Genomic DNA, 24484 nt, shown 5'->3' with positions numbered 1-24484 from the left:
GTAGACTGAAAGTATACCCTCTTATTTTTTAGTTTAAAAGAAATATACTAATAGAACACTTGAATAAACTTCTTTTTCATAAAAGACTCACGAGGTATCAGTTTGAATCAGAAAACGCTCTCTGCCTTTTATATGTTGGGTGTTTACTGATATTTGGTTTGCTGATCTGTCTTTGGAGAGTGGGGTCGTGGTCTAATTCAGTCGTTGTTTATCAGGAGTTTGCAAAATTAATGAAATGGCTTGCTTACCCCCAAAACACACTCATCCTCTCCTTTTATTGTTCATACTCCATTAACAATCCCTTCTAAAAACTATTCCTCTCACTCACTCATCTGCAACGAGGGACGGAAACACTGTGTAATGAGACCGGTTCGGTTCTGGCAGGTTCGGTTGAGCTTCTGTCTAAGTTCGCTGATTAATGTTTATATGTGAATAAAAGCCTAAATTCAATCTTTTCATCATATAAATTGATTGTGTCACTCTGAAACCGCTCGATTCATATGAATTAGTTTTACGATCTCTTTATGAACTTTTTGAAGCTTCAAAGTTTCAGTTTCGTAGCTGTCAATGGAGGTTGAAAAAAGCTTTCAGATTTCATCAACAAGATCTTCATTTGTGTTTCGACAGAAGTCTTACGAGTTTAGAATGACATTAGGGTGAGTAATCAATAGCAGAATTTTAACTTTTGGGTGAACTTACCCTTTAAGGTGCATTAGCAAAATTTCACAGGCAAAAAAAGGTCCATTGTCTATTGTCAATAAATGTATGAAGCAGAGCTCGCACCGAAGTAAGTTTCAAACAATTATATTTTCATTGGTCAACCTGGCGAATCTGTAAAGAGATCCGTTCTATGCATGGAAATCTCATGGAAAATTCACATGGATTCCAATTGAAATGCCTAGATTTCTCCTGCAAAATTCACTATAAATGTGTCCGTGCTCTAAGTATCCGTACATGCAGTTTTTATGAAATGTGATTGTTGGTTGGCTAGGTTGAGAAGCAGCTTATAAAAATGTTTCACTGCCAGTAAACAATTGTGTTTTTGACCACTCTCTGTCCTTATTAACATCTTTCACTCTCTGCATGGTTGGCCATGCCTCACAGACACTTTCCGAATCAGAATCAGCTTCTCAAGGTGGTCCACAGATTTCACACATTCCCACACACACATTCAGATGCACACCAAGCGCAATCCGTCTTGGGTTTAACACCCTTACCTGACCTGGATTCGTTGCCATGGTGCAACGCAGGAGACTTGCTCATTGGACACTTGCACATCTGCTAATGAATCTAAAGATGTGTCACAACTAAGTACTTTAACATAGCATGCCAATTCACACTGCTTCTAATGAGATGAGAGCAATAAATGAATTTTGCATCCTTAGTTATTCTCTGTTAACGAATGCTAACTGTTCTTAACAAAAATATGCTAGTAATGCTAAAAAGAGGTCACAGCCGATCCAGAGGCTTCACAGTAGTATGAAACTGTAAGAAGGACCATCGATAAACACACACACAGAGCAGTAATCCATAACATTATGACTCCTATGTCAGCATCTCACGCAGGGGTCCTGTCAGGCAACATCATCATTACACGACTGTCATTTGACATCGTCGCAAGGAGACTGTCGTCTCCGCTCCTCTCCATTGTCACTCTAAACTCTCTGCTGGCTTTTGTCCCATGCTGTTGTCACAGCCGTGCCGTGTGCATGTTAGACAGACCACAGAGCGTTTGAAGGACACTCCTCAGTTGTGTCTAAATGGGCCAGAGTTTCTCAGTAGCTGCTAATTGATGGAGATTTGGGGCCAGACTAATAGCTTGCTCCAGCGCAAACCCTCTTTTGGCATTTAAAAACTACTACCAGGATTTACTAATGACACGCAGTGAAATTTTTTTGCGGCTGATCTTATTGCAAATGCATTTGTAGGAGTTTCCCTTTCAAACACAAATAAGCATTTAAAGTATATAAATAATCATGAAAGGTGATTTTTCTAAGGTTTGCCCTAGTCAAATGACTGATGTTTGCAAAATGATTTACCACCCCAAAATAAACGTGTCTTAAACCAGACGCTAATTTACGCTGCTCTTGGTAGATTGCGCTGGTCATTGTGGAAATGTTTTGTGTGTGTCCCTTTAAATGCAAAAGAGCTGCTGCTCCTGTCCCCTTTCTAGAAGAGGGCGGAGCTTCAAGAGCTCGAGCTAGCAGCTCCGATCACCTCATGCAGACACACTGAAAATGTCCGAAAATGTTCAGCCTTTTATGTTCAAACTAGAGTTGGGCAATGATGGAGAGACTCAAGAAGAAGTGACGTAGAATTCAACAGGGCGTTTCTGAATGGTTAGTTGATTAATTTATGGAGCTGATGCTGAAGTCATTGATTAGCATATTCTGTCATGATAATCTATAAATAGCTTGTGTAGGAACTGTTGTAAAATGCAGAGAATATATGCAGCATTCATTTGTGTGTGCGTGTGTTTTTGTGTGTATAAGTGTGTGTGTGTGTGTTTTTTTGTCTGTTTTGCACTCTTGATGTTTTAGAGATTCACCCCTTCACTGTTGATTCCTTTTTTTCTGCATCCTGGCTGATTTGTAGATTGTATGCACAAAAAAACTCTGTATTTTCATATTTTTGCCAATTTTTTTGTTATATTCAATGGGAAAAAAATGGGTCATTATTGCATAAATATTAATTATAAATCATAAAATTATCTCAAAACTCCAAAAAAGAAAAGAAAAAATATTATTGAACAAAAATATATTTCATTGATTTTACTCAAATCTTTTTTATCTTAATCCCGCCCTCCGGGTCATTTTTGACCCAAAGGTCCTGAGTGTGACCCATAAATGAAGAACCCCAGAGGGTTAAGATAACAGGTTTAGTTTAATTGCGGTTATAACTTATGTTATCTTTCTTTTATGACATGCTATTGCATTTGTGTTACATACTGTATTGCAATAAATGCGAAAAGACGGAGGCAACAGTTTGAGCAGTGTTGTGAACTTTTATCTTCTAAAGTGTAGGAAACTCAGAAGATGAAAACCAGGAGACTTCGGGATCAAACAGAAGTTATTCTTTTAATGAGAACTCTGTGCTGCAGGTCATCCGAAAACAGTCTGACTCAAACAGTATACCTGATAGGTTATATACATTCCAAAGGGGGAGGGATTTACATTGAGATTGAACAAAGCATGTAAATTAAATATACAGGTTTTGGGAAACCCGCCCAGACAGAGTATCACCAATACTCCTAATCAGCATAACTATTCAAACGCATAGAAGCAACGACGGTGAGAGTCTGAAAACAGGTCCGGCAGAAATCTCCTGCTGGAAACTCAACAATCTTCCTTTATACCTCAAATGCTCACTGTAAAACAGGCCCAGCAGGAATCTCCTGCTGGAAAACCCCAGAATTATTATCTATACCCTAAATTTTAAATACAATGTACTTTCTTAAATTTGTAATCTTACAGCAGACTCGCAAATGTACTACAACAACTCTTTCTCTTCTCAACATGGCCTCACCCACTTTGTTGCATGTTCCCTACTGCATGGTTTATGCAAATTTCAGGGTTAGTGATGTCACCAACCCAGGAAGAAGCTCATTGTAGTCCTTACCAGACATTTGTTGTAGTCCTTAAAAAGCAATTTCTAAGTAAATATCTCCCTTTGCTTTGAACTTGAGCGTCGTAACTTTGCAGATGCTGTTTATCCTAAAACGGCAACATTACACACTAACTAAAGTTTAAAAAAGTGAAATTATAAATCAACCACCCCTTTAATTATTAAGGGAACATCCCAAACATTATGAGAATGCTACTTTTGAATGTGCTCTAAACATTCTGAAACAAGTAGGCTAGTAACATTTAAAAAAATGACAGAAAAAAACCTTCAATGGACGATGAATTTGAACGGATGTTCAAATAGTGTTTGGAAGAACATTTGTTCATAACTCCGAGAGGACCTTGCCAACACATTAGCCAAATTTCTGAGAATAAAAACAAAAACAAAAAAGACACAGGCCATTTGACATTACATTGACAGAATTCCTGCATTCCTTCCAGCTAATGGATTAAATGCATATTTGCTTTTGAAAACAGACTTACTCAGCAATACTGACCACAGAACCATAATGATGCAGATGTCATTTCAGGAAGTCATAACTGGCAGTGCATTGATGGAGTAATTTGGACACAAATCAACATTTTAGAAAAGTACAGTCATTAAAAAAATGAAATTATACAATTGGGGGATTATATATTGACCAAAAAACGCAAAGAATAATACAAATAAAATAAAGACACCAAAGAAACGAATGAAAATGGAATAAAATACATACAAATAAAATGCATATAAAATACATACAAATTAATCGCTTTATTAATCAAGGATGCCTTCAATTGATTAAAAATGACAGTAAAAAACATTTTTGTTACAATAGATTTTGATATCACTGTTTCACCCAAGATGGCGGCGCGAGTAGTTCGCGAGGCTCTGGGTCTCTCCAGATTCTGCAATTTTGCGGTATTTTTCCTGCTCATCTCGGGTCTGTTCGTTCAGAATAGTTGTGCCTTAACATCGTACACCCGTGGTGAGATTTTGGATATTGGTTTGCGAATTTCCGACAGTTTTATGGACAATCTTCGACTCCTTCCTGAGATCGCTAGAACACCCGAGGCTATGCACTCTGCCCGGCCGGGCGGAAGTGCTCGCAGGCGGCGCCGAGATCGTAAACAAAGGCGGGGAATACGCGGTGGTCTGAGAGCTAAGCTAAGGCTAAAGCTAAGGCTTACCCCACATCGGCTCTCTTTACCCAGTATTTTCCTTGCCAATGTACGGTCGCTAGTGAACAAAATGGAGGAGATTCGACTCAGCATCACACACAGCAAGAAACTTTTGAACTGTAACGTCCTAATCTTCACGGAAACCTGGCTAAACAGCGGGATGCCACACGCTCCGGGCGGATAGAACATTAGATGGCTCCGGTAAGACCAGAGGTGGTGGATTGTGCATTTACATTAACAAAGCCTGGTGCACAAACTCTGTTATTGTTGGGAGTCATTGTTCAGCTAACCTGGAGTTTCTCATGGTTAAATGTAGACCGTTTTATCTGCCGCAAGAGTTCACTTCCACCATTATAACTGCAGCCTATATTCCCCCGGATGCTGATGCCAAGCTTGCTATGAAAGAACTTCATGCAGCCATCAGTAAACAACAGACTGATCACCCGGAAGCTGCTTTTATTGTTGCAGGTGACTTTAATCATTCAAACTTAAAGTCAGTGCTACCCAAGTTTCACCAGCATGTTTCCTGCCACACCAGAGGAAACAAAACCTTAGACCACGTGTACACAAACATGGCGGGAGCTTACGTTGCGACACCCCTCCCCCACCTGGGACAGTCAGACCACATCTCTTTGTTCCTCATCCCCAAATATTCACCCCTCATCAACCGTGTGAAGCCATCAATGAAAACCATCAAGGTGTGGCCTGCGGGGGTTGATTCCACACTCCAGGAAAGGTTTCTACACACAGACTGGAGTGTGTTTGCTTCTCAAGCCACCAGTGGCGCTCACACGGACATTGACTCCTACACCTCCTCTGTATTGGATCATATCAATACCACCATTGACAGTGTTACAACCCAGAAACAGATCACCACATACCCAAATCAGAAGCCATGGATGAACAGGGAAGTGCGACTCCTGCTGAAGTCACGCAATACTGCCTTCAGATCAGGAGATGCACAAGCCTACAGCGCATCCAGAGCAAACCTGAAGAGGGGCATCAAAAAGGCCAAGCACTGCTACAAGCTAAAGATAGAGGGTCACTTTTCCAACTCTGACCCTCGACGCATGTGGCAGGGCATCCAGGCCATCAGTGACTACAAACCCACCCACTCCACCCCCGCAGCCACTGATGTCAACTTCCTGAACGAGCTAAATCACTTTTACGCTCGTTTTGAAAGAGACAACAGAGAAACTGCCACCAAGCTCAAACCCTCAGCTGACCCACCAATCACACTCTCCTCCACAGATGTCTGCAAGTCACTGAGCCGGATCAGCGCGCACAAGGCTGCTGGACCAGACAACATCCCTGGTCGTGTTCTCAGGGCATGTGCGGAGCAGCTCGCTGAGGTTTTTACAGACATTTTCAACCTGTCTCTTGCCCAAGCAGCTGTACCTTCATGCTTTAAACGCACGTCCATTGTGCCAGTGCCAAAACACTCTAACCCGAGGTGCCCTAATGACTACCGCCCTGTAGCACTCACACCCATCGTCATGAAGTGCTTTGAGCGGCTGGTCCTGGAACACCTAAAAGACTCTCTACCATCCACATTGGACTCACACCAGTTTGCCTACCGCAGCAATAGGAGCACAGAGGATGCCGTTTCCATGGCACTGCACTCTGTGCTCACTCACCTGGACCATAAGAACACTTACGCACGCATGCTGTTTGTTGACTTCAGCTCAGCATTCAACACTGTCATCCCAACCAAGTTAATAGCCAAACTTGGAGACCTGGGCATCAATACCTCAATGTGCAACTGGATTTTGGACTTCCTAACTGACAGACCCCAGAATGTTCGTTCAGGATCCACCTGCTCCACATCCATCACACTCAACACTGGTGTACCACAGGGCTGTGTGCTAAGTCCGTTTCTCTACTCCCTCTTCACCGCCGACTGCAAGCCTGTGTATGGATCTAATTCTATCGTCAAGTTTGCGGACGACACAACGGTGATTGGTCTCATCAGCAACAACGATGAGACTGCCTATAGGGAGGAGATCCAGCACCTGGCCACATGGTGCGCTGATAATAACCTGCTCCTCAACACCACCAAAACGAAGGAGCTCATCGTGGACTTCAGGAAGGAGTCAAGAGGCACACACGACACCATCCACATCAATGGAATGGCTGTTGAACGTGTCTCCAGTTTCAAGTTCCTGGGGATCCACATCTCGGCGGACATGTCGTGGACGACCAACACCTCCAGCCTGGTCAAGAAGGCTCACCAGCGCCTCTTCTTCCTGAGGACACTGAGGAAGAATCAGCTCTCCTCGGCTATCCTGGTGAACTTCTATCGCTGCGCAATAGAAAGCATCCTGACCAACTGTGTGGCAGTGTGGTATGGGAGCTGCTCTGTTGCGGAGCGCAAGGCACTGCAGCGGGTGGTGAAAACTGCCCAGCGCATCACAGGGACTCCACTGCCTGCCATCGAGCACATCCAGAGGAAACACTGCCTGCATCGAGCTCGCAGCATCCTCAAGGACTCCTCTCACCCAGCCCACAGACTGTTTTCTCTCCTGCCCTCCGGCAGGCGTTTCAGGATCCACCGGACCAGGACCAGCAGACTTAAGAACAGTTTTTTCCCCAGAGCTGTCTCTTTACTGAACTCAAACCCCCGCTGATCCACTCCCCTCATATACTGATAACTCTCCTACCTCACATCCACCTTCACTTTGTTATTTGCACTACCGACTCTTTATTACAGTAACAACTGTTTACTTATTCATTTTGCACTACCACACCGTAACTGGATTATGCTCATTTGCACTGCCGACTGTTATTTACAGTACCTACTGTTTACATTTGTATTTTGCACCGTACTTCTAACTGTAATATGCAATCACTTCCACTGCACTTTTACACTTTTTTTCGGATAGCTTCTGTCCATAATTTATTGCACTACCTTAATCCACTGCCATATTCCTCATTTTAGCCTAACATATCATTGTATACCTCTATCTGTAAAATTCTGTTTATAGTAATAGCCATCTGTATATTATATTATATTCATAGTACATATCCACCTGTAAATTCTGTTTATAGTATTAACCATCTGTATATTATTCACTGTACATATTCACCTGTAAATTCTGTTTATAGTAATAACCATCTCTCTATTTATAGACATATTTATATATACTCAGTACATATCCATGTCCTGCACTTATGCAAACGTTGTATATCCTGCACTTGCTGCTATTGCACTTCTGGTTAGACCTAAACTGCATTTCGTTGCCTTGTACTTGTACTTGTGTAATGACAAATCTAATCTAATCTAATCTAATCTAATGTTTTTTTAATCAAATACTGTAAATGCAGAATTATTTGAAAAACTCTTAATATAAAATAACTCTTACAGACTATAGAATATAGAAATTCATACTTTGACATAATTTATATTTAGTCATGCGTGCTGAAAGAGCATCGTGTGTGTGTGTGTGTGTGTTTGTTTGTTTTTGTGATTTATGAGGACACAAATTTGTATAGTGTTTCACTGGTATTACGACGTAAACATTTCATATGTCCTCATATTTAAAATAGCTATAAAAATACGAAACATGCATGAAATGTAAAAATGCAGAATGTTTCCTGTGATGGGTAGGTTTAGGGGTAGGGTTAGTGTATAGGGGGATAGAATGTACAGTTTGTACAGTATATAAACCATTGCGCCTATGGAATGTCCTCACTTAGATAGCAAAACAAACCTGTTTGTGTGTGTGTGGTATTTATTGTGGAGTGTGTGAGATGGCAGATGGCAGTAGATAAGCCAAATCACTAAACTGTGGCTGTGGCCTGAGATAGGCAAAGTGAAATACCACTGAGAAAAATAAATGCACAGCATGCCTTTTTAGAAGTTGTGCTGTGTCTAATAGCGCTAGTTATTTAGAGTTTATAGTTGCCGTCTGCACTCATATTACAGTTGCACAGATTGTTTGTCTGTTTTAATTTGCGCACAACGAGTTATAAAGCACTTCCAATAAAGAAAATTCTAGGGGCCGCCACTGGAAGTTAAGATATCTTAGTCTAAGGGTGGGATTGATTTGATATTTTAGAGAGCCACAACTAATTGATATGTAAAAGGCAGCATTGACTACCCTGTTGGATCATTAACATTTAAATGGAAATCATTGCATTAAAAATCACTCAAAGCTATGTCTAAACACCCACTTGCCCAGACAAAATAACATCTAATTAGTTTGTCACTATTGATCTGTTTGGTATTTAACCATTCCCCTCAGGAAACGTGTAGGTGGACCACCCAATCTCTTACACACAAACGCACAGCCCAAAAATATTTAGAAATTGTCTTATTTCTGCATTCCATTCTTCATTAAAATAATGCACATACAGAGAAAGATAATAATGCATTCAATTATCAGGTATACAGACAAGTGAGAGGAAGGTGGAGAAGGAGCTCTTTCAAAGAAATCGGCTTATTTTCCTAAGGCTTTCAGAATATCTTTTGGTCCCTTTGAAACAAATTACACCATGATCCTCCCCTGAATTTCATGAATCTGTGTAAAGATCTGCTGGTCCGCCTAGTTGATCAAACTCCACTTCTATTGCTTTGGGAGAGATGAGATAACAAGATACCCCCCTGCAAACCTACCCACAAGGCACCACTGCTTGGACATGGTGGGTTTTTTTAACAATATTTGTGCAATGCATGCGAGAGCCAGTAAACCATTACAGTTCTGTTGAGTGGCCAAATCCCAGTGGGTCCAGGAAATGTAGTCATTTTTCATGTGTCACCAACAGGAAGTCAGTCGATAAATGTGTGCATCTGTTATGCCATCCCATGAGGGTTACATGCGTGAAGTTTAGTTCCACAGAAGAAGACAAAGATGCTGTGGAGTCCACAAATATTATTACAGCAAACATAGACAGACACTGACAAAAATATGTTCTTTAGTCAGTATTCTTGTTTTCCATAAATAGATCTAAATATCCTTAAAACATGATAAAGAACCAAAATTATGAGATATTAGTACTTGGACAGCTATATTTTAGGCATCAATCTACCTCAATTTAGTGAGGCTTATGCTCATTAAAAAATATAAATAATAATAATAATAATAGAAAAGCAAAATAGTGTAAGACATTAAGACTTAAAGCTGCAGTCTGTAAGTTTTTGCCTCTGTATCGCCATCTCTGTTTGAAACCTTTAATTGCATTTATTTGCGAAGTTATCATCTATACAAGTGTTGTGCATCAGCTCCTCAGTGCGGATGAATCTAATGTTTTGAGGAGTAGGCCTATGTGCGGCTTGCTGTCAGTCACCGCACAGGTGTGGATACTGTACTTCAGAATCATAGATTCTATGTCTTCGAGTATGACCTAAGTAGGGCTAGACAATAATTCAATATCAATATATATCGCAATATAATTTCTTTCAGTAACGGTGATATGATTTTTAAACACATTTCCGATATTTCGATATACATTACAGAATTTCTCTGACTGACGTTCAGGGCGTAGCCGTCAGAAAGAGCAGAACACGATTGGCTACTTGCGTGATGACGTACACCCCAGACACGCAGATCCAATGCGGCAAATTTTTGCTACAAAATGAGTAGGCCTACCCCTGACCGCAAATGTGACTGAACGAGCCTTCCACACGTAAGGAGAAACAACCCTCTTACATCTTCACTCTGGGCGACTAAATAATGTCATAAATGCTTTGATTTTACTCACCAGTGCGTGTATAAGAGGCTAAGAATAAGTTTAGCATAGATATATTTTCACTCGCTGAACACAGTGTTTTGTTCTCCGTCAAGTGATCTGTCTATTTAAGGTCAGCTCAACGGATGCGCGCAGTAAACCATAAACTGTAGTGTGAAGGCGCACAACTCGCTGGCGCTTTGCTGAGAGCTCTCTCTCTCTCTCTCTCTCTCTCTCTCTCTCACACACTCTCTCACATTCACTCACTCACACTCGGTCTTACATACCACGCAGAATCAACGCAGATATTCTTTGTTGTATTTTCCTGTCAAAATAAAGGAGTTCATTTTGAATTATTCAGCTTTTAAGAACAAGCGGTTTCTCTGGTAGTGGGCGGTACTAATCCGCAAACAGCAATCTCATTGGCTGGCGGTCATCTATTACATTCACTGTTTTGATTTCAGCAAATCAGTTTGAGCAACGCTGACAACGTGATTAATATTCATGAACCCAGCAGCTCATCTGTCTATATTCCGTTGTATATTGTTATTAATAGTAGAATTAGTAATAGTAGTAGTATCTTATTAATAATTAATAATAATGTGATCTATCACAATTATATTTTTTTTACAGAAACACTGAATGACCAACAATATCTTAAGCACCACCACCAGTCCTAAGTTCAGTTAAAATGACAAATATGCATTCACACACACACACACACACACACACACACACACACACACACACACACACACACACACACACACACACACACACACACACACACACACACACACACACACACGTTTGTTTTTGTGAAATGTGAGGACATTCCATAGGCGTAATGGTTTTTATACCGTACAAACCGTATTTTCTATCCCCTTACACTGCACCTGCCCCTAAACCTAGCCCTCACAGGAGACTGTGCAGTTCACTTTCTGTGAAAAAAAACTTGTTCTGTATGATTTATAAGCATTTTGAAAAGTGAGGACATGGGGAACGTCCTCATATTTCACCCTCTTTTTGTAATACCTGTGTCATACCCATGTCATTATACACATTTATGTCCTGATATTTCACAAAAACACACCCACACACACACACACACACACACACACTCATGTATATATTTAAGAAATATTTGCATGAATATACTGTATATATATATTTACATAATTTATATTATACATAAATATTTTATATATACGTTCTTGGTCGTTTTTCTGAGGCTTTTATATAGTTCATATCGATATCGGAATTATATCGTATCGACTGAAATTAAGAAATATATCGTGATATAAATTTTAGCCATATCGTCCAGCCCTAGACCTAAATAAAACTTTTCACCGGAAAATAAGTAAGTAACATGTCTGCCACATTTGGGAACAAAACATTACAATAAATCATGCTACCAACGGTGATTTAAATCTAACGATCGTTCATATAACATCAAACCGTATTATTATTGTTATGCTTTGTTCTCAAATTGTTCATGTTAACAGCATTAGCATTGTGTGACTAGGTGTATTTAGTGTTTATTAGCGTTACCTGTAGATTTCAATTTCTGTACAGTCTAATAATCTTTTGCTTTTGACTACGGGTGAATCTCCAGTTGTCACTGATGATGTCATTTGGGCCTTTCTCGATTACAATCGGCCATCAAAATGATGCATTTAATTATTCCAGCTGCTGTGAGAAAAGGCTATAAATGATCCGCTGAAGAACATGCTCCTCACGTGCGTTACTACTACTAGCCGGACGCAAAGACATGCTTGAATTTCCTGCAGAAATCCATCATACCACTCTAATTATAACACATAATTACAAGCTTACTGGCTTGTTGTGTACTTGCTCAAATTGATTTTGGATCATTTTAACCAAAGAAAAGTTACAGACTGCAGCTTTAACTATGCTTAAATAAGAAGACAATAATGAAGACGTTTAGGATAACAACAAATATCTGACAAAAAATATTTTTTTGCAATGCATTTAAAGTACATTTACAGTCATAATTTTCTTACTCTAGTGATATTGCAGATATCATAGATATCTATGTGTTTGCATGAACCCATATTTATCTTTCTACCTTTATCTTTCCTTTTCTCTGATATGCTCTTACTTCCTCTTTATTTCTCCCTACCTCATTCTATATCTCTCTGAGAAGAATCGATTGGCTAGACACTCTAAAGGAAATGAGATCTGACCCTCTGCATTTGGCCTGCTCCGCTCACACACTCGGAATCATAATGACTCCCCCTGCAGGCCAGGATTCCAGTGTGTGAATGTGTTTGCATGCATGTGCGTATGTGTCTGCGTATAACACTCTTACTGGGTTGTTTCTGTGTGCCGGTATGTGACTCTCACTTTCTTTCTTTCTTTCTTTCTGGCATTTCCCCGCCAGACAGATGCGGCCAAGCAAAGAGCTCAGACTGGAGATAAAGTCAACAGCCTGCACACACTTAGCTAAAGCGTTTTTAAGTATTATCCCCGTTTAATTTCCTTCCTTTTCTGCTGGTTTAACTCTATGAGCAAAGGCATCATTCAGTTTCTGGGCACTGAACGTGTGTTGAATGGCTTTATGGGAAACTAAGTACTCCCCTCTCTACAATGGCTCTGTCTGACTGGCTAGGTTGATGTTTAACATTTGTTTGTTGGTGTGACTGGTTCCGACTATTCCTACCATCACTTTGACTGCATGTCTACCAGTTCCAAGAAGGTACTGGTAACTTAAAAGGTAATTTCATATTACTGCTTGACAGTTGGTATTATTATCCATTTCCTCCTCTCTCAACATTTCAAATGGCGTGTACAGTCCTGCTTTACAGTAAGACTATAAGCTCTGTTCCAAAACATAGCCGGCTGCCTTCCTGTCTTCTAACTACATACCTATAGGCAGTATCCCTGTGAATTCGCCGTGGAGGGTGTTTACCTACCCATGTCTAAAATAATGAGGAATAACTACAGTTCTGAAACCTGCAGTTTATTTCAGCGAAATGAGGGAAAATGTCTAGCAGTGTTGTTATCATCGTGTCATTTCATAATGTCATATCCTACACTCAGCATTTTTTTCCTCATTAAAAAGTTTTACCCCAAAACAAATAGTAGTACTTTTGAAAAATATATTTAACATGATGTACACTCACATGCGATAAAGAATCCATATCAGTAGTCAAAAAAAGTGTTCCATTCTACATGTTTGGTCATAGAGTGCTGCAGGAATGAGTTCTAAAATATTTTTTAACTTATGGTTCCATTGTCAAAGTTTTTATTTTTATGGGTTTTTGGTTAAATGCCTGAAAAAAGATCTGTGGCTAACCCAATAACACATTTTATTCTACAGCATCAGTAATGTGCCGCTTGGTTTTTGAACCTTCTATGTGTCTTGGAAAAACAAGTGGCTAAATGGGACAATAGAGGTTGTTGGGAACTTTAAACGTCAGCCTATTGAACAGGTAATTGCTTTCAAACCCTTGTTGCGTTTATACGCTCTCTTGCAAACTATTCTACCTCAAACTTTCACTTATAGACATAAAGATTGAAAGGAACCTCAGTGGTCGTAATGTTGAAGTTGTGCAATAGTCGTGTAGTTCTTTATAGCTTAACTTAGCTTTTTACTTCTGTTGATTGCATTTAGGCTTCAAAATTCATGAAGCTGTGTTGAGTTGTGATTATCATGAAAAACAAAACATGTACGTTTTATAAACGTCACAGAGTTTATCCAAAAGAGAATGAGTTTTTGTTGAGGGAACCATGGTGATGCTAACTTCCAGGTTAGCTAGGCTACAAAAATATGTCAGCGCTCTATTTCTCTAGCTTAGCTAGCTAGGATATCTGTAGATCAGCCTATAATGCCGGAATTGTGACAGGCTATTTACATTTTTAGTGAACTGTCAGGACACCAGGACAAACCTTGTGAAAACGAGACTGCTGGTCACCCTAGGTCTGCAGCCTACACAGGCAGTATGCTAAGCAAAATAGAACTTCATAAGTGACTCATTTGAAACTGCTCGTCACGTAAAGAGCATGAGAGACTCAACTGAGGTTGAGTTATTGTATTTTGTTTATTGGGTTAATAGAATAGGGTAACATGATTATAATAGGTTAACATAAAAAAAAAAAAAAACATAATTTTTCACATGCTGTACATTATTGCAGCTGCTCTATTCCCAGTCTTTCTGAAACACGCTGATTTCTGCAAAGCCCCTCCTTTCGAAAAGTACAGAGTGCTCTGATTAGCCAGCAGTTCCAGTGCGTTGTGATTGGCCAAACACCTCAAGTGTGTGTGCGTTGTGATTGGCCAAACATGTAATGCCCTCTTACCATAATAGCAAGCTTCTGCATCATCGGTTTTACTGTATTAGTTTGAGCCGGAGTCGGATTCTGAAATTGTGGGTGAGCAAGCCGATCGATTGGAACCAACATGACTTGAGTAGAACGTTTCTCATTTCTCCCATCTCATATTTTTTTCCTTCACCATGTCCCTTCAGGGGCTCCGTATTAAAGGTCCCATGGCATGAAAATGTCACTTTATGAGTTTTTTTAACATTAAAATGAGTTCCCCTAGCCTGTATATGGTCACCGAGTGGCTAGACATTTTGATAGGTGTAAACTGAGTTCTGGGTGTCTTTCTCTGCCTTTGAGAAAATGAAATCTTCCCTGTTTGTCGTCCTATGGGGAAAGGTTACCTCCCCTTCCTCTGCTTTGTCAGCCCAGAGAATTTGGAGAAATTGGATTCAGTTTATCAGTCGCAATGTCAGCACAGGCTTTTACGATATGGATTTGACAGCACCACCACAAACAGTGAGTAACAGTGTTCATTAATGCCTGATCTGGGATCAGTGATTTCTGATGTGTTGCTAATTATTCAAGTTCAAACAGACTTTCTTTCTAAATCATTTAATACTGTTCATGCATCAGTGAATCAAGCCAGTGACTAAACGATAAACTTTACATCACTCCTGTTAGTAGCATGAAACAAATCTGTTAAAGTGTGATTAGACTAGACACTCTCTTTATAATGTTCGGAGCTGTCAATCACACGTCGCTAGTGTATCTGCACACTTGCCCAAACTGCTGTTATAATGAATGATGCTGTTATGCTGCACAGCGAAGTTCTTACTGTATTCATGTCGATGTCGTGTTTGCTGTTAGTTGTGGTGAAAGCATTTTGTGAGAGAAATAGCGTTGCAATGACGAGATCACTGCATTCACGCGATCAACATGCTGCCTGTGTACTCAATGCTCATCACTGCAGCCTTTCATGTGTTGGGAAAAGATCTAAAAAATAATGCTATTATCAACACTTTCACGCTTCGTTCATCTCGACAGCTGTAATGGTAAAAAAAACTTAGTACAACTATCCGAGTGGGGTTCCACATGTTACAAAGTTCGTAGAATAAGGTAGAAGAAGACAGGGTCGGCGTGACTGGGACTGTTTATTCCGAACTCTCAGATACAAACAAAAAAACAGAGCAATTCCAATAGGGTCCTCACACCATCGGTGCTCGTGCCCTAATAAATTTGCGCTCACAGCGCTCTCAATAACTTGGTAAAATATAACTTTCTCCAGCTCTCCGAGTCTCCATCTCTCTCTGGCAGTGCTTTCTTGCAGAGTCAGACCTCGCTAAACCACGCCCCCTCCGCCATAAATCTAATACTCATTTCAAATGCAAAGATGTCAGCCAATCACAACAGTGGGCGTTTACACTGAAGTCTCACAGCAGACATGCCCCTTGAAACAGAGCATTCAAACCAGAGGGCTAATATCAGAATAGAAAAATGCCTTTTATTTCTAATTTATGACATTTTATGATGTAAAAATCATACTAACAATATAAGTATATCCGCCATGGGACCTTTAAAGGGTAACTTCAGTGATTAAGCATTAGGCTTTGTATCAGTAGAAACCCCGTAGTATATTTGAATTATAATTAAGTTATGGTTCTTTGCCCCCTCATATCCCCCTGAGATGAGAGAATTATGCATTTTATTTCTGGAAAAAAATCCTCCGATGACGCAAATATCGTAATTTTGTGTCATTGGAGGATTTTTTGGCCAGAGGCTAAAAACTACAGCCAGAAGTAGGAGCTAGTTCCGCATGTTATCAACCCGCCCACATGGGGAGAGATCTCACGCACAGAATGTAAATGCGCTCGGCTCGGCCTCGGGCATTAATAACGGAGCAGTGCGGAGCAAAGTGAGTGTTTCAACTTTTCAATGAATTCCTATGAAAGTTTAGCTTCAATATGCAATCAGAAAACGCGCCAGACTGGACACGCACTGAGAATGACTGCCGCGCTTACCTCAGCTCTGCTCAGCTCTTATTTCCTCTCGTGCTGAATGAGATCTGACTCCTGCTGCGTTTGTCAGCTCTCGTGACATTCGTTCGGCTCACTCACACTTTATTTAAAAGACACATTCAGTTTTTAATTGTATTGCCTCGTAGGGCAGCGAAGCAAGTGCATTCTGGGAGTTGTTGTCTTTCATTCACATGAGACAAAAATACATTTTCTGTCTTTTCTCAGTCTAGAAGGCACCAAATTCAAAAATAATTTCACATTTCTACTACATAAATGACAGTTTAAATACACATTCATCTTCCCAGCGCTGAAGTGCCCCCTATAAGCTATGCTCAGATTCAGAAAATAAATAACAGCAAGTAAGAAAACTGCAGTAGCTAACTATAACATTCATGCTAAAACCAAACTTTGCAGCCATTTTTCTCAATTTTTGATGTTGTACTGTAGCTATTTCGTTGTGCCTTTGAATGAACGTGTTGTTGCCATTACACCTACATTTAAAAAATGTAATTTATTTAGGTAATTTCGCTAGTTTATTCATTTTCACTTACAACAGTAATCAACCACATTCACTGTTGCGGGATGTTTTTCACTTGCTAGTATAACTTAGTCTCTGGCTGAACATCTGATGCATATGGGACACTTATCTGGAAACACTTCAGGAGTTTCGAAGTTGTCATCTGATTGGTTGAATACAGGATATCCACGAGACGTGTGTGTTGCGTTCTTTAACGATCCGCCTGGAACCAAATGCCATGACATTCCCTCGTGGAAGAAGAACGCCATCGTGTTTACAACTGTGAAAATGAGCTCTTACCAGGATCAACTAAATGCTGGATTTTCAAAAGTATGTGAAGTTTGTGCCTCTATCGTTGCAGTTAATTTGCATATCATTCTTGAATTAATAATTTATAGATGCACGCTGGTCTGTTATTGCAGGGACATCGACTTTACATTTTCACGCCCCTAAACATGACGCGGAACTGGCTATGCGAGACTAAGTATAACCGGACCTTATTGTTCATTGCCAAAGCAACCACTGCAATCTTGTCTGTATGGAGAAGTGAGATGTGGCAAGGCTGCAAGAAAAGCTTGTCACTTACGGTGTACCATGTAAACAGTCTATAATTTTGCTGCCTTTTTTTCTGAAATGCCAAGAGCAGGGCTATGTCTTAGAAAGCGGTCTAGACAGTCAGCTTACTATGTTTCGGAACAGAGCTTATATGTACAGATTTCCCCTGTAGCCGTAATACTGCTGCACTGCTGGAACTGTCAATAGTGACAAATAAACTGCAAACCTAGTAGCACTTATAGAGAGAGCAGATTGACAGAGGGGCTTTATGTGTGTGTGGACGGGGTGGGCTAGAGGGATATGGATGTCATGTTGTGACACTTGAAGCTTTATAAACAGCATTAGGAGGAAGAGCTGTCAGACACCTTTAGCTCAGCGATCTCTCACAGCCCTGATGAAGTATAATCCAGCCGTGTGAACCTTGTTCCTTGCAGCGATTCCTCAGACAGGAGTACGCTCATGCACACACACACACACACACACACACACACACACACACACACACACACACACACACACACACACACACACACCGTTTCTGCAAATGCAGCACTTTTTGCATGCGTGTCATGAGCAATGAGACACTGTGGTACACAAACAACATGGGTTACAGCTTATTGTTTACTGAACCTCCAGAAATGGATAAAAACACAATTATGCTCTAGTTTATACAGAGTGTGTACATGAGAAAGCAGAGAGAGAGAGAGAGAGAGAGAGAGAGACAGAGATTGAGGTGGATTTCGGTTTTATTTACAGTATTTATGACTTGACAAAACTATGTGTGACTATGTATGACTGCATGCCATTAAGTGTATTAGTTTGTTAAACTGTGTACTCCAAAAGGATGGGAATTTATATGCAAAATAAACTTAAATTCAGGCCATCTTATTTTAGTTTATGTTTTATGTGTAATATCCCAATGAATTATAGATGGGAGAATTCATTGCTCTGCAGAAATAAGTACACATTTCAAAGAGTTCTAAAATGTTTCATGCCATTGGGAATCTACTTCAGCATGGTATTTGAGATCTAGAATAGGTGCAAAATGAGAGGAGATAAGAAAGAGGGGTAGAGGCAAATTGAATGACTGGCCTGCGGGCGGGAAACAAAAAAGAATGATGCATTTGTTTTTGGATTATGGGATTAGGCTGTAATTCTTACTTTCTGAAAATTGAAAAGTGTGTTTAACTCTCCTGTAGAGAAAGGAGGGAGAAAGATGGGCAGATAAACAGAAAGACAGTAGTATGAGACAAACACACACACACACACACACACACACACACACAATCTTCATAGACGTAATGGTTTTCATATTGTACAAACTGTATTTTCTATCCCCTACCTCTAAACTTACCCATCACAGAAAACTTTCTGCGTTTTGACATTTTCAAAAAAATAATTCTGTATGATTTATGAGCTTGCTTCCTCGTGAGGACCTAAATTGAGGTCCCAATTGGGAAACAAGCTGATAAACCATGACACTAGTCCTCATGAGTCAGTGTGCATTCAGGGTGAAGTCCCCAACTGGATAGAAAAACATGAACACACACACACACACAGCATACAAACATCATACCATGAACATTAAAGTAGACTGTCACAAACGTGCTGTCCAAACATATAAAGGCTGAAATGGTTCAAGGAAAGTGCATAAACATCACAGAGGAAATGTAGGTTCTTCTTTGTTCTGTTGCAGAGAAAATGGATTCCTGGAATTTGAAATCTACTCCTCTTCCCCCACCTTATTATTTTTCCCTCTGCCTCGTTTTTTTCTCTTAATGTCTATCACTCTCTCTTTTTGCATATTCTGCAAGCTGCCTTTTGATTGCATTTTCATAGAGTTAATTATAGGAGAGATCTTATTGTGAGTCATAATTGGAGATAGAAACCATATCAAGTCTTCATTTAGCATTTTGACTGCTAAACTACATTTCAGTAAATCAGCACCAGCATATAATTGATACACTTTTAGACTGCAATAGGCACTGTTTGAGTGAGTGTGTGTGTGTGTGTGTGTGTCATGACTGGAGGGGGGTGTTCATAGCAGTAATGTTTGTAAAACTCAAGTACAAATTGCTTACAGATTTTGAAATGGAAAATTGATCACAGAGAAAACTGAGATAGCGTTGGATAAACAGAATTATATAAAAATGAATGGAAAATTGTGTTCATAAATTTCCCTTCAAGTCCCAGTGCTCTGTGGGGACCTCCGCTCCTTCATTAGAGCTTTGACGATTCACAAACTGAATACGATAATGCAGTCCAGATGGAGTTTCTCCTCAAGCTAATATAACAACACACTCATTCTGAAGAACAACTTGATTCAGACACCATTACTAACCTGCACAGATCCAGCAACCTGGTCAAAAACCAGCAGTTAGAGGCTGTTCACACTGACCACATTTTTTGCATTGAACTGTGCTGCAATTTTCGTTGTTTTTCTATGCAAATATGAGTAGACTAACATGGACGCAGGCAGGAAAAACAGCACGATTCCTAGTTTGATGTTGCTTTTATACAAATCATTTAGTTCCACAAATATGAAGTTAATATTGAGTATTAAGTTATTACAATTTAGGTATGGTATTTCCAGATGTGTTGTCTGTTTTGCTCTGCCAACGCAAATACATCTGAACAAAGCCACAGCAGATCTGTTGCATGTCTCCAAGCAACACAGAACAGTTGTCATTGTTTGAATGAATGATTCAGTGACTCATTCACAAAGCCGTTCACTAGTTTAATTTCTAAAATAAATCAGTTGAATGAGTGATTCAATGATTCACTCATAAAGACAATGCTCAGTCTCAATCAGCTCTCTAGCTTCCCAAGGTCGTGAATAAGTATGTCCAGCCTGGTCTCATCGTTAATACGTATTAATACGTAACTTTTGTACGTTTGGATAGGTGCTGAAACGTAAAATATGGGCGCACTGCTGACATTTAATCATAGCATTATTATGTTTTTACAGCTAATTTTCATAAAGATTTGTATAATTTCCCTTTTACCATTTTACAGATAAATGTAAGATCCCCTAACCTAAACATACCCATTTTATACAGAATATTAAAAGAATAAAATGTAAAGGACAGAAATGTGTAGGAAAATGTCAATTTTTAGTAACAATATAGCGATTAAAGCGATATTTTGAGCCGCTAATCCTACACCTACCCATATCCATTTCTCAAAACTGAGTACTGTTATAAATAAAAGCATGACGGACAGACAATTGTAATCACAATTATTTATTTATTTATTTTTTGCAAAAATGTCAAAAGCTCTACCAAAAGTAGTTCAGCTGACAATGTGTTGCAGTCCCATTTCTCTTTGGTGGTATAGTTTTTTTTTGAGGTACAAAGCAGAATTAAAATGATTAATCCATGAAAATGTTAATCCGGTTCCTTTCCATGAAGGCGCGCATTTCCCATTTCAAATGTACATCGCCTAAAACACAACATGACGCAATCTGTGACGAAGCAGGCAAGAGCCAATGAGCATTCAATACCATTGCCGTAAAACATGTCGTAACGCTTCTTGAGTGCGCAATTTTTAAAATTTTGAATTCATAACAAGTTAAGCGTGGGATTTGACGTTTACTGTCGCTGGCTGCTTAGAATGGAGATGAAGATCGCTGGATAAAGGGCTAACTTTGGATCTGTTCCTTGCAAACATATTGTTTATAAAGGTTTTGGATTACACCAAATTGATGTCTTTTGTGAATTTATGTTTGTGTACATTGTGTATTTTATGATTGTATTGTTGCTGCATAGGAGAAATATTACACTGCATTTAGTAAACTGCATTTAATTAGGGATGCACCGAATCCAGATTTTTGGGGTTCGGCCGAATACCGAATCCACTGGTTAAGATTCGGCCGAAACCGAATACTGAATACCGAATCCTTGTTTTGTTTTTTTTTGCTGCATGGTTAAAGAAAAATATGCTTTATAGCGTTATTTGTTCACTCACGGAGCGCGTCGACATGTGCAACCACAAACCAGACATATTTCGCAAAATGAAGCAATGGAAAAGCTTACTGTGGGACCAATTCGACAGAAAAATACAGCAGTAGTACAAGCTCCTGACTGGTGGAAAGCAAATGAATGGCGCTTCCCGAGGCTGGCCACTCTAGCGAGGCGTTCTCTCTGTATTCCTGGGACATCAGTGCCATCTGAAGCCTTGTTTAAGGCTTTTCGTAGTGTGGTTTTGGTCAAGTTTACTAAAGTAAACATTGTCAAGTATGTTCTACTCGCCGCTATTTCCTGATGGTTTATAGAACAATTACTCCGAGTCGCAGAAACCGAACCCCGTCAAAAAGCCCAATATTCGTCCGAATCCGAATCCTGGATTCGGTGCATCCCAACATTTAATAAATGCGACTGAAAACATGTAATTGATACAGTATGACAATTAAATAAAATAGAATCAAAACATTAATTCCACGATTTTAATATTCATACATGGGAACTGCTACACATTCACACGGATACGTAAATATTTTAAGTTTTTTGTGCTGTCAATACATAAATATAAGTTTTAATGCTGCCAATACGTCAATATTGTACGTTATAGTGTGTATGAAAACGTAAGTAAATGTACGCGTTGTAGAACCACACTTTACGTAAAACTAGACGCGTATCCTCATGAGATCACGTTGGTATATCATAAACACAAATTAGGGCACTGGTAAGAAAAGTAAGGACCCTGGCTAACTACACATCGGGACACTGATGACTCTATTTCCGGTGACATGACAATGTTCTCATTTTACAACATCACTCCTGATATTTATGAACAACAGTAGAACTGATATCTTTCTGACATTGTTTTAATGTTATTTAAAGTACATTAAAAATACTTTGCTTGTTACATATACAGTGCGTGCAACATTTCAGCCGTAAATAAATTATAATTGCAAGCAAGATTGTTCATTACCTGTTTAGCGATGTATGTTTATGCTGAAATATAATTAAACAATGGTTTGTATTTTAAAGAAACCTCTATCGCGTGTCATATGTATTGATTTGGCTCACTTGATTTCACTTGTTTTGCACATCAGAACTTTTATTAAGAAAGACACATTTTGCATTGTGAGTTTTGATGCTCCTTGGTTTTCACAATGCATTATTGGACGTTTTAGGGAGCAAACATTTCAGTGCACTTTTGTTGCGCTTAAGACAGCCCTTAAAGTCCCCCTGTAGTCAATAACTGTATCCCTTAAAACACATATTTGATCTTGATATTAAAATGTATTAAATTCTTCATGTCTTAAAATAGCTTGAATGGAACTCTACACCTTTGCTTCAATTAGTATACACGAACCCATGAATATGCAAATGAGCACAATGCAAATGACTACAACATATTTGTGACGTAGGGAACAACTGCGATGTCAAATCGCGTTTTTGAGACTGTCTTTTGTTCACTGTAATTTCAAGGAGAAAATACTCAGCAATGATGTTGACATATGAATTTTCACATAGTTTGTCTTAAAGCATATTAAAAAACACCACATAGACATATAAACATCATTAAAAACTTGATTTTCACCACAGGGGGTCTTTAAAATGGCTGATTGATTGGCCGAATGACCCTGATCAGTGCCCTGACTAATGAAGGGAGCTGACTGAAACGCACTCAGTGTTTAGATTCACAATGATTCAACGTCTCTTGTATAACAGCCTAATAGCGTAACAGTGTAACCTCATTGAAAAAGTTTTGGAGACTTTTTAGAGACTCTTTCATGAGTTTTCAAGAGCTTCTGTCAACAGAGCTCCTCTGAATCCCTGCTTCTTATCAGATAGTCTGTCAGCACCGATGGCCATAAAGGGTCTATTTGTGAGCACCCATTTGAGTCATAAAATGACAAATAGAGCATCCTACGGTTTCGCAGACTTCACAGACATGGGCAGACAAATACAATGAGACTGTAAGTCCACATAAAGTACTATTTAGGAGAGGGCTTTAGAAGGTAACAAATTGTTTTTGCCTCCGGAGTAATATAACTGCAATTAAATGTCAACATCATGACAAATTGCAGTGTATTTATGTCTATGATCCCTGTGAAGATCATATTCTGGTGTATGTAAAGTAAAGAGTGTATATTCACAGAATATTCTAGCTGACACATAGACATAGACAAATAGCCTACCATTATTTTTTAATTTTGCCCAAGATCAGCCAAGCTGAAATGCATCCACTCATTGATCACACCAAGAACGATAGCTATAACAATAACCAGGGCTTGACATTAAAGTGCCCCTATTATGCTATTTTAAAGTTTCCTAATTTTGTTTTGGAGGTCTCCAACAACAGGTTAACGTGCATCAAAGGTCAAAACTGTTTCATTTTTTCATAATATACATTGTACATCACCACAATGTTCAATGATTCTCAAACAAATCGATGGATGAATCAGTCTCTCTAAATCTCTCCTTTCCGCGATCCTACTCTGCTCTGATTGGTCAGATGGCCAGTCTGTTGTGATTGGTCTACCCGTATTTCGGAAACAAACGCCCATAGACCCTTTTCACAGGCTGTGATGACGCGTTTTAACGGTCATCAATATCGTAATTCCTGCAAAAAATGTATTATATTTACATTTTTTTTAATATACCGTATGTACATTTATAACACTAATACTTGTTACATTACTTTGCATA

General features: G+C 39.4%; 1 protein-coding gene across 3 annotated transcripts in view; it reads left to right on the top strand.

Moving 5' to 3' along the window:
• The window catches only part of gfra4a (GDNF family receptor alpha 4a), a 145321-nt gene that overhangs the window by 62657 nt on the left and 58180 nt on the right, over positions 1-24484 (top strand). Inside the window, exon 1 of one of the 3 annotated variants that reach the window (XM_079842383.1) lies at positions 14824-15254. The exons of the other annotated variants lie outside the window; for them this stretch is intronic. Coding sequence (XP_079698509.1) covers positions 15125-15254 — 130 coding nt within the window. The 5' untranslated portion in view covers positions 14824-15124. Of the gene's footprint in view, positions 1-14823; positions 15255-24484 lie in introns of those variants that run through there. 3 annotated transcript variants of the gene reach the window in all.

The sequence above is a fragment of the Gobio gobio genome (assembly GCF_949357685.1).
Source record: "Gobio gobio genome assembly, chromosome: 18".
In the NCBI taxonomy this organism is placed as follows: Eukaryota; Metazoa; Chordata; class Actinopteri; order Cypriniformes; family Gobionidae; genus Gobio; species Gobio gobio.
The sequence above is the reverse complement of the archived record's forward strand: the minus strand, read 5'-3'. Positions and strand labels throughout refer to the sequence as shown.